General features: G+C 42.2%; 1 protein-coding gene across 6 annotated transcripts in view; it reads right to left on the bottom strand.

Annotated features, from left to right (window-relative positions):
• dync2h1 (dynein cytoplasmic 2 heavy chain 1) overlaps nucleotides 1-12,231 on the bottom strand; it is a 996,931-nt gene that overhangs the window by 715,129 nt on the left and 269,571 nt on the right. For all 6 annotated transcript variants that reach the window (XM_085999037.1, XM_085999042.1, XM_085999039.1 and 3 more), the window contains 3 exons: nucleotides 7,823-7,990; nucleotides 6,002-6,132; nucleotides 318-566 (listed from right to left, as the gene is read on the bottom strand). In XM_085999037.1, the coding sequence (XP_085855163.1) occupies nucleotides 318-566; nucleotides 6,002-6,132; nucleotides 7,823-7,990 (548 nt within the window). The remainder of the gene's footprint in view (nucleotides 1-317; nucleotides 567-6,001; nucleotides 6,133-7,822; nucleotides 7,991-12,231) is intronic.

The following is a 12,231-nucleotide window of genomic DNA, read 5'->3' as shown; positions in this document are numbered from 1 at the left end:
AAAGGGAGACTGAATTGAAAGTAAATCCAAAATCCATTGTTAGAAGTTTAACCTTTGTTTTATACAATAAAGAATAGTGCTACAGTAATAGTATTCCTCAGTGCACAGTGACATTGATTTAATATGCTTAAATGTCAGATTTAAATTTTCTATAATCACTTAAAAACATTTCAAAACAAATAAGCATCACTGCTGTCATGCAGCTATATACATTGGTCAACATTGCACTAACTAACAAAATTATTTATGTATATTTCATAGCAACATAATACCCTACAGTTAAACAAGTTATGAATAAATAGCATGTTTTTACTTACATTTTTTAAATCATTTTTGAACTGTTTGATCTCATAACCTCTGGAAATTTTGGGTGTAAACAGTGTTGCTCCATGCATGTGACTGACTACACAGGTGGCCGTCCTACGACCTACACCACTTTGTCCTGCTAGGAGCAGCGAACCTCCAGGACAACTCAGCACTCGGTCTATTCTTGCCATGTAATCCAAAACCTCATGGAATAGCAAAATTTCCAGCTCCCTATTGTCTCTCCCATACTGAACAATGCCCTATTAGAAAAGATTAGAAGGGTGAAACTGTAAAATAATATTGGGTTCTATGGAAGTCCATGTATTGTAAAATATACAGTAGCTGGATGAGACAATACCCGAGTAAAAGTTATAAGGACTACTATTAGATAAAACACATCAAAATCAAGTCTGTGTTGATGACTTACAGTTTCTTTCAGGCTCATCACTGGCCTCACACAAACATTGAACATACAATTTATATTTTATCAGTATGATTTGTGCATATATTGTTTAATGATTATGCAGTGTAGGAAAGATAAGGGGATGAAACTAAGACAAGACAAAGCAGTAAACCACTTAATGTTTAACGCCACATTTCTGTTTGTCACCTAATGCGTTATTTACATAAAGTGGAGCCACTCACCCAGACTTCAACTCCTAGACCTAGAAATTAGGCCACTTACTGCCAGCCGTTTGCGCCACTGTCCTGGCAAAAAATGGCACCCTTCTCTGGCACGGAACTTGGTGGCCGCCATTTTGGTGAGGGTCTTAGCACTGGCCCTGGACATCTAAAGAAAGAATGGGTGACATCAGTCGGCGTGCAACGCCAACTTAACGTCACCTCCGCAAACTCCGACCTTAGCGTGGAGTTCAGCGCTGGGTCCTAAGCTCGCTATGAAAACCCAACGTTCAGCAGACTGACAGAGACGCTGTCAGCACCTCTTAAAGGGACACACACATCTTTCAGGTAAGTTTGCATTTAAGCTTTTGGACTGGATTTCTTTTTTATTTTGTTGCAGTAGTGGCTTGGTGCAATACATGTTAAAAGGTTTTTTTAAGTGTGCAGGGAGTGCTGCTGGATGCTTGCAAGGCCACAGATGGTAAAGGAAGGCCTCTGAGAACACAGGTCAGGCAGCATCCACAGAGAGAGAAACAGAGTTCACGTCTCAGGTCAAGATGCTGCCTGACCTGCTGAGTATTTCCAGCATTTTATACTTTTATTTCAGATTTACAGCATCTGCTCATAATGGAAAGAGGAAGATGCAGGAGAGGAAGACGCAGGAGAGGAGGAAGTAGAAGAGGAGGAAGCAAAAGAGCATGAAGCAGAAGGAAGAATGCAACCCAGACAGCCCATTTCTGGTCGGGATATCCGAGATGGAATCATCCGCCTGCAGCACCAGTGACCACAACCCCCAATTCTTTCAACATTTGTCCCACACCTTACCTTCCTCAGTTACTGACCATCACAGTGTTCTCTTGGCCACAATGCTGAAATAAAAGCCACCACAAAGCAAACTTTCCAATCTAACGTTATAAATCTATCCATCCAATATGACATCAAGAAATCAACTCATCACCCTTATGCATTCCCTTAGTGACTGTCTTGTGTGTGCCTTTGACTATCCTACTGATGTCACACAGTGCTACTCCAGTGGCTGCAGCTTGGCTGGTGGAAGGCTGTTGACTTTCAGTGTGGGACACTGCAAATGGCCTTGATGGTTGACCTTGAGGAGCTGGTGGCTGGGAGTATCAAATCAAGTGACGGTGTTTCTTCTTCTTCACTCTCCTCTCCCTCTTCTTGGTCAACTACTGGCTGGGCAGGCTGCATTTCTTGGGTGTGTGAAATGAGGAAGGCACAAGGGTGGCGTTGTGGTGAGGGGAGGGCAGGAAAGCAAGAGGTGCATGCAAGAAGGAGGATAATGTATGAGGATACTTGCATCTTGCATCCTTTCAGCCCCGCCGCTGGCCAAGGGTTCAGCCATGCCCCTGCCAAGAATGGACAGCACCGTCTCCTCCAAGGGGGTGAGGTGAAGTTAGGAATGAGATGTGTGCCTCGTGTTTGGTACAAATTGTTGGTAGGTGAATGATTCCGGGGGCGGGGGGAAAGAGTCATGCATTCAGAGGTGTGTGATGCTAGTGGTGCAGTTAGTAGGAGACAGCTTTTGAAGATGCATTCACTGACCTTGACCACTGGCCTGAGGTCATGAAGCTTCTTTGGGCACTGGAGCCAGGTCGTGGGGACAACACTGATGGCCTCGGTGATGTGGTCCCACATCCTTCTTTCTGGAGAGCCTCCTGGCCCCTGTGGGTAGAGGACCTCTCTTGCGGTGTTGAACCCCTGCACAAAGTTGGAGTGCTGCGTGCAAGACCCTGGGTGTCCCTTCCCTGGCTTGCTGAGCCATTTGTGTTAGTGCTGAAGCACTTTTCCCATTTTTTTAGGTGCAGAAAGGAATTACATAAGAACATAAGAAATAAGAGCAGGAGCAGGCCATACGGCCCCTCGAGCCAGCTCCGTCATTCAATAAGATCATGGCTGATCATCGACCTCAACTCCACTTTCCCGCCCGATCTCCATATCCCTTCATTCCCCTAGAGTCCAAAAATCTATCTATCTCAGCCTTGAATATACTCAAAGACTCAGCATTCACAGCCCTCTGAGGCAGAGGATTCCAAAGATTCACCACCCTCTGAGTGAAGAAATTCCTCCTCATTTCAGTCTTAGATGGCCTACCCCTTATCCTGAGACTATGCCCCCTAGTTCTAGACACTCCAGCCAGAGGAAACAACCTCTTAGCATCTACCCTGTCAATTCCCTTCAGCTTTAAGAGCAGAAGACTCCCATTTAGGAATTCCTTTTGATGTAAATTTTTCTTTCAGAATGCAGATGAGCTGTAAGGGCTAAAAACTGGCTATTTTTACATGATTTTTATTTTTTTCATTTCAGAAGGCAGTTCCCCTTTAAGAGACCGAAACTGCTTTCTGAAATGACAACCTTGCTTTCAGTGCAGACTGTTCCAGCTGAATGATGCTTCGGTCACGCTACTCTGGGGCCTCCTGCCAGGACGAAATCCATCAGGACGGCGTTGCACAGTGAGTTAAGTGCTGGGCTAATGTTAATTAGGCCACAGCACCAATTTTTCGGTTCTGTCAGTGGCACCATTTTCAGCAGTCATTAACACCCGGCCGCGGTGGCACCAGCAGCTTTTGCGACGTTCACGAATCTCTAGGCCCTAGTATCTTGTTTACCATACTGTACCAACGATGGCAACAACCCCAACTACTTTAGAAGCTGCAAGGTGCCATTACTACTTCCTGAAGCACTAAGATTCACTTGAGTTTCTGGTGCCTCCGGAGGCTGTAGCTTAGGTGGAACAATGTAAATACTGCCTCTGACAGCAGCAATTACCATTTTTGCTGGCTATTGGCAGACATAGAGTTCCATTCCCTTGTGTAGGTCAGCAATATGATTTTCCAGCCACTGACCTATATGGATGTTTTCCACCCATAATAGAAGGCAACAAGCAGAACATAAACGTGTGAATATTTCTCTGTTGCTGAGATGGAATCCACCTCAATATCAACAGTCAAATCACTGGCTCCTGATGGATTATATCCTAGAATCCCAAAAGAAGTTAGGGAAGAAATTGTGGACATTCCCACTAGAATTTTCTAAAATTCTGTGGGAAAAAAAATTGTGCCAGAGAACTGGAGAGTGGCAGGTGTAATCACCATTTTCTAAAAAGGTGAAAGGGATAAGCCGGAAATTATAAGCGAGTTAGCTTAACTTCAGTTGTTAGTAAACTGCTAGAGTCTATAATATGGAATTAAATCACTAAGCAGTTGTTGAAACAAGAGCCAGTTAGCACAAATTTCTGTGAGAAAATAAGAGGGGATAAAATAAATGCAATGGATGTGGTTTGCATCAATTTTTCTTTGATGCCACTTACAAGATAGTAAAGATAATGGCACATACAATTAAGGGGAATAGGGTCACATGAGTAAGATAGATGATTGGAGGAAGGAAGTTTCAAAGAATGGAAAGATGTGTTAGGTGGTGTTCCACAGAGGTCTATTTTGGAGCTGTGATTATTTACTATATACATAAATGATCTAGACTTAGAAATTCAAGAAACAATGATGACACTAAATTGGGGGATAAGGCCAATTGTGACGAAGGTAGTGAAAAACTACACAAGGACAAGAGAGGTCAGCAGGATGGGCAGATAGGTTACAGATGCTATTCAATGTAGAAAAATGCAGATACAATGGGCCAATAATGATTCATAACTGAGCAAAAGTAGGAATCGGCTGTATAAAAGAAGTATTTGGAGGAGGCTTTCTTAAATTGTTCCAATCTAAATTGCTCCATAAGCAATTTTATGGGCTCTTGCAACTTAGAGGGACAGTAATGGATTACTTCTGGGATGATAGGCAGTCTTCAGATCCGTCTGAGTTTGTAAATGTTAGTCAGTGACAAGCTAACAAACTGCACTTCGTGGAAAAAGCCTACAAGGTATTTAATAAGGTAGGAGGCAATGTAATTTGCAGAATTCAAAAATTCCAGGAGAAAGACCAAGGTCTCAAATTCACACACTTCAACTGATCAACAATTTAAACGCTTGTTTAGCACCTAGCATTATAAAAAGACTAGGTTGATTCAGTCATCATAGATTTTGCTATACCTCACATAGAAAAGCTAAATTGAGTTATTCTTCAAAGGATAGCTGACTTAAAGCGTGCACCTTTCTTTATATATTGTGGTTTGCTCTGTATTTTCTGAAGGGTACAATAGCCAGGGCAGGGGGCGTGCCTTTGATAATGAACCTAAAATATATTTGTTGGAATTAATATTAGAGTTAACAGTTCCACAATGTTTAAGCAGAATGATTCTACCAGCATTATCGGTGGTGATAAGGCTCATTATCTTGGCATGACCCCCCAAAGAAACCACCTACATATTCCCACTAGGTGCACGTGGTCCTTGAGTATATGGATCTGGTGAGATTGGTATTTTATAATGCAGGGAAGACAGAAGAGTACCACCAGATTTTGGAAGGGATAAGAAGGTTCTTTAAAGTAGATCATTAAGAGATAGAGTAGTTATGCTGTAAATTTCCTTACGTATAGCTGTCCAAATCTGATTTTTCACCTTCAGGGAGCAGGAGGGAGCATTGATGGCAGATTGTGGGCCTGTGCTGGGATAGAGAAAAACACCTGCCTTTTCTTATTTGCTGTTTTGCTTGTGTTTCTATTTGGCAAGTTATTTAGAAAGGGATATGCAGGGCTACAATAAGAATTCAGTGGATTATGTCCACCAAATTATATAATGTTGAACTGGATGTTAGCATATGTTTCCATCATTAAATGTTTCTTCTTGTAGGTTGCGATTCATTAAAGTAAATAAAACTTTATTTATTAAATAAAGTACAAAATGTGACAACATAATTCTCTTTGCTTCTTACAGGCAATCAGCACAGGATCAAAGATGGCCTCTAGTGCCACACTTACACTACACCGACTATGCAGTCATAAGGTGATATCTACAACTGCATAGGTAAAGTGCTAATATAATTTCAGTATGGCAGCAATCATATAATTTACTCTAAAATCAACTGCTCAATGGAACTATTCAATAATAAAATTTGCAGTGCAAATAGGTCATTGGTGGTGAGTGTATTTAGAGAAAATAGTACCTTTTGGATAACATCTTTCAAATCAGAAGAACTTAACTTTCCCAGCATCTTCCCATATGGAGGTAAAGGCTGGTCTGGAGCAGTCACAGAACCAGCTTCATGCCAAGCTCCCCAAGTTACATAAAACAAATCTTCAAGAAGAAAGAGATCAGATTTTTAATTGAAACAAGCTTTTGAAAAAATATGCAAAAATATTTTGGTTACAGATCAGACACGAGACACATGAACTGTGAAATTCCTGGGGGTTTTCCTAGCCTTTTAGAAAAACAAACATACATAAAAGGTCCACAGGCTTAAACAAAGCCTTTCCACTATATCTATAAAATGTTATCTTCCAATATACAACATATACATATATTTGTTCCTGTCCAAGGCAGAATTGATCTTGGGGTTAAGATGACAGCTAAAAACTGCTCAATATTTGTCCGGTTTATAATATCCTCCAAATCTCAAGGTGAGATTACTACTTTATAATCAAACATCCTATTGTAGTTATTATACATAAATATTTTAATTATATTTTTATCTTACTCCAGTCAGTAAAAAGTTAAAATTTTACCTTCCAACATAGGAGCCATATAGCATACATAAAAGGAAGATTTGAGTTCTTGGCATGTATTATATCTGTTCACAACATTTTTTTTTAAGTTGGGCTAAGTTTGTAAAATTAATCAGTGACTTTAGAAATGTTTTATGTATGGAATGTCAATTTGCTGCACTCTCACCTTAAATCAGGTTATTATTTAAAGCCTCACATAAGGATTTGAGCAGTTAATAACTTCAGTACAGTCCCAAAGGAATGCTGCATTGTTGGAAGTTAAACTGAGGGATATCTGCCTCCATTGTTTCAAGTGGACATTAAAAGATCCTTTTGCACCAAGTAATTTAAATATTAAGAGCTTTACTAATCAAAGCGATCCTTCTATGTACTGCAGAATAGGCAATACAATTTAAGATATTAAGAACTTTGTTTGAATCAGTGCTTTTACACCATCAATATTGTCAGCTTGGTTCAGTTGGTAGCATTCTCGCTTCTTTGTCAGAAAGTTAAAGAAAAATTAAAGAAAAAACATTTTTATACATCACCTCATCACATTTCACAAATGACTCAAAGCACTTCAATTACAATGAGTTATTTAAACAACCATGAGATAAATGACCAGCTAGTCTGTTTTTGGCAGTTAGTGAAAGTTGGCCAGGACACCAAAGGAACTCCCTGCCCTTCTTCAACTAGTGTCCTGGGATCTTTAATATCCACCTGTACAGGCAGACTGAGCATTGGTTTGACAAATCAGAAGAATGCTCCCTCTGACAATACAGTGCTTCCTCAGTATTGCACTCAAGTGTTAGTCTAGATTAAGTGCTCAGGACCTGGTTAACTGTTCAAACCCAACATTCTGACCCAAAGGCAAGATTTCTAAAGAGCCAAGTTGATACTACCACTACTGATGAAGAGAGTACAATTATCAAAGAGGAAATGCAGGAGTGGAGAAGACAACTGCCTCAAAGATAGAGAGACAAAAACAAAATAAACAAAGAAGAAAATGTTACAAAAAGAAATATCCAATAATAGCACTCAGTTATTCAGTTTATTTCAGAGGATATTTCAAATGCGGACTTAAAGAACACAATGTAATATAAAGTGTAAATATAGTTCAGTAGACTTGTAATTATCCAAACTCTATTATGCAAAGTCCATGGCCCTGAAATTACACTGTTGGGTAAGAGCAGACAAACTGTGCATTTGTCTGAATTCTTCTCTTCACTATTTAGTACCTATAATTCAGCTGAAAATTCAGAAAAATTACAAAACGTTAATACCTGTCATATTGTCCAGTAAATCTGATCCCCAATCTCCTCGGATAACTGATATTAAAATGTTGTCAAATGCAATTAGGTTTTTGGATCCCACGATACGGTCACGGAATAAGCGATGTGCCTCATAAGCAACAACTTCAAGAACATGGTCCACTGATTGTTGTGACACACCTATAAACATTTTTAAAACTGCTTTAAGTTTGAAGTGTTAATGAAACACATTTGTAAAATATTTACAATCTATGGTAACTGCTAAAAGAAGTATAACAAGACACATACCATAGTCTGAATATCAGAATGGAAAAAAGTAGACACTTACAGGTCGATGTTAGGGAAATATATTAAATGAACAAAATTACAGACAAATGACAACAGCAAAAGCAATAAAATCAGATAATTAGATGTAATGAGTCAATGAATCTAGACAAATATAACAATTACTCAGGTCACGTAATCCATAGATCAGCAAATTCAAGCACAGTCAAAGAAATGCTGCATGTGAGCTTTTTAAAAAAAGCAATCTCAGGATTTATTGCTGATCTCTAGTGCCCTAAGGTGGTAATGCATCTCCTCTGTAACAATCCATGTGTATAACTGAGTGTCTTGCTGGACCACCTGAGAGCATTAAAGGTCATCCACATAGTGTGAACTTATGTCACATGTATGCCACACCAGATAGGTGACAGCTTTCATTCCCCAAAAAAGACATTTGTGAACCAGTTGGGTTTTGGTAATAATTCAGCAGCTTTCATGGTCATTTTTGTGATACTAGCCACAGATTCATTATTTCACAATTTCCCATGGTGGGATTTGAACTGAGACATCTGGGTTGCTGATCCATTGCCATAAACATACACCATAATACCTATATAAGTGACAAAAATAGAAAAATCATGACAGATGAAGACCTTATAAAAAAAAAGTTATCAGTGGAATAAAATGGACATGTCTATTTCATTTAAAACTAAAATATTCTACACTGCTTAGGTTAATACAATTAGCATGTCTTCAGAATAGAATGGTACCAATTTCAGCTGATGTCCTTTATGGAAGGAAATCTGCCATCTTTACCTACTCTGGCCTATATGTGACTCCAGACCCACAGCAATGTGGTTGACTCTTAACTGCCCTCTGAAATGGCCTAGCAAGGCACTCAGTTGTAAAATACCGCTACGAAAAACCAATAAGAATAAAACCCGACGGACCATCCGGCATCGATCTCGGCATCGGATATAGACACAACAATGGCACACCCAGCCCAGTCGACCCTGCAAAGTCCTCTTCACCAACATCTGGGGACTTGTGCCAAAATTGGGAGAGCTGTCCCACAGACTAGTCAAGCAACAATGAGGAAATCTACATGATATAAGGGGTTAATTTCAAGTGCTTGCTGGGTAAAAGTTTTCAGACTTGACACTGGGCAAGTGTCGATGTGTAACTAGAGCTATTGCACGTACTCGGACTACAACCAAGAACAGATGTCTGCCCACCTAATGAGAATGTAGAAGTGAAATAATGAGTTCCTTTGATGTAACCAGTGACCTGATAACTTGTGACCGTAAGCAAAGCTAGCCTCCCAATATATGATTAAAGAGGACCTCCGGTTACACGATTCATGCCCTGTTATAGATTAACGGTTGACTTATGTGTCCAGGATCCTTCTGTCAATATGTCATAAGACCTAATGATTAATCTAAAATGTATCCTGATTGAGGAACAAAGGAATGTCAATTAAACTTGTTTGTTACACTGTATAAATATGGAACGCTTACGCTGTATCATTGGAATAGTAGCCTCACCCCTTGAGTAGAGGTGCTGATTCCCCTTGCAAGAGAAAATAAAAGGCCTGTCCGTCTGACGAATCCAAGTGTGTATTGAGTCATTACCCAGAGCTAAGAAGTAAGGCACTTCAACAACAGCCTGAAATAGTCATACTCACAGAATCATACCTTTCAGCCAATGTCGCAGACTCCTCCATCACCATCCCACTGGCACAGTGGTATATAGTTGGGAAGGAGTGGCCCTGGGAGTCCTCAACATTGACTCCGGACCCCATGAAGTCTCATGGCTTCAGGTCAAGCACGGGCAAGGAAACCGCCTGCTGATTGCTACCTACCGCCCTCCCTCAGCTGATGAATCAGTACTCCTCCATGTTGAACACCACTTGGAAGAAGCACTGAGAGTAGCATGGACACAGAATGTACTCTGGGTGGGGGACTTCAATGTCAATCACCAAGAGTGACCCAGTAGCAACACTACTGACCGAGCTGGCCGATTCCTGAAGGACATAACTGCCAATCTGGGCCTGCGACGGGTGGTAAGAGAACCAACACGAGGGGAAAAACCTACTTGACCTCGTCCTCACCAATCTACCTGTCGCAGATGCATCTGTCCATGACACTATTGGTAGCAGTGACCACCGCACAGTCATTGTGGAGACGAAGTTCTGCCTTCACACTGAGGACACCCTCCATCGTGTTGTGTGGCACTACCACCGTGCTAAATGGGATAGATTCAGAACAGATCTAGCAGCTCAAAACTGTGCATCCATGAGGCGCTGTGGGCAATCAGCAGCAGCAGAATTGTATTCCACCACAATCTGTAACCTCATGGTCCGGCATATCCCTCATTCTACCATTACCATCAAGCCAGGGGACCAACCCTGGTTCAATAAGGAGTGTAGAAGAGAATGCCAGGAGCAGCACCAGGCATACCTAAAAATGAGGTGCCAACCTGGGGAAGTTACAACACAGGACTACATGCATGTTAAAAAGAGGAAGCAGTATGCTATAGACAGGGCTAAGCGATCCCACAATCAACGGATCAAATCAAAGCTCTGCAGTCCTGCCACATCCAGTCGTGACTGGTGGTGGGTCATTAAACAACTAACGGGAGGAGGAGGCTCCATGAATATCCCCATCCTCAATGATGGTAGAGCTCAGCACGTGAGTGCAAATGACAAGGCTGAAGCATTTGCAACCATCTTCAGCCAGAAGTGCCGAGTGGATGATCCATATCGGCCTGAGGTCCCCACCATCACAGAAGCCAAACTTCAGCCAATTCGATTCACTACACGTGATATCAAAAATGTCTGAGCACACTGGATACAGCAAATGCTATGGGCCCCGAAAACATCTCGGCTATCGTGCCAAAGACTTGTGCTCCAGAACTAGCCGTACCTCTAGCCAAGCTGTTCCAGTACAGCTACAACACTGGCATCTACCCGACAATGTAGAAAACTGCCCGGGTATGTCCTGTCCACAAAAAGCAGGACAAATCGAACGCAGCCAATTACCGCCCCATCAGTCTACACTCAATCATCAGCAAAGTGATGGAAGGTGTCATCGACAGTGCTATCAAGCAGCACTTACTCACCAATAACCTGCTCACTGATGCCCAGTTTGGGTTCCGCCAAGACCACTCGGCTCCAGACCTCATTACAGCCTTGGTCCAAACATGGACAAAGGAGCTGAATTCCAGAGGTGAGGTGATAGTGACTGCCCTTGACATCAAGGCAGCATTTGACCAAGTGTGACATCAAGGAGCCCTAGTAAAACTGAAGTCAATGGGAATCGGGGGGGAAAAACGCTCCACTGGCTGGAGTCATACCTAGCACAAAGGAAGATGGTTGTGGTGGTTGAAGGTCAATCATCACAGCCCCAGGACATCACTGCAGGAGTTTCTCAGGGCAGTGCCCTAGGTCCAACCATCTTCAGCTCCAACATAAGGTCAGAAATGGGAATGTTCGCTGATTGATGACTGCACAGTGTTCAGCGCCATTCACAACTCCTCAGATAATGAAGCAGTCCATGCCTGCATGCAACAAGGCCTGGACGACGTTCAGGCTTGGGCTGAGAAGTGGCAGGTAACATTTGCGCCACAGAACTGCCAGGCAATGACCATCTCCAACAAGCGACAGAGTCTAACCACCGCCCCTTGACATTCAATGACATTACCATCGCCGAATCCCCCACCATCAACATCCTGGGGGGTCACCATTGACTAGAAACTTAACTGGACCAGCCACATAAATACTGTGGCAACAAGAGCAGGTCGGAGTCTAAGTATTCTGCGGCGAGTGTCTCACCTCCTGACTCCCCAAAGCCTTTCCACCATCTACAAGGCACAAGTAAGGAGTGTGATGGAATACTCTCCACTTGCCTGGGTGAGTGTAGCTCCAACAACACTCAAGAAGCTTGACACCATCCAGGACAAAGCAGCCCGCTTGATTGGCATCCCATCCACCACCAGCGTACCGTGGCTGCAGTGTGTACCATCTACAAGATGCACTGCAGCAACTCGCCAAGGATTCTTCGGCAGCACCTCCCAAACCCACGACCTCTTCCACCTAGAAGGACAAGGGCAGCAGGCGCATGGGAACACCACCACCTCCAAGTTCCCCTCCAAGTCAC

This window comes from Somniosus microcephalus, chromosome 10 (assembly GCF_052327205.1).
Source record: "Somniosus microcephalus isolate GS21.2 chromosome 10, FLI_Smic_1.0, whole genome shotgun sequence".
Lineage (NCBI taxonomy): Eukaryota > Metazoa > Chordata > Chondrichthyes > Squaliformes > Somniosidae > Somniosus > Somniosus microcephalus.
This window is presented reverse-complemented; position numbering and strand designations above follow the sequence as displayed.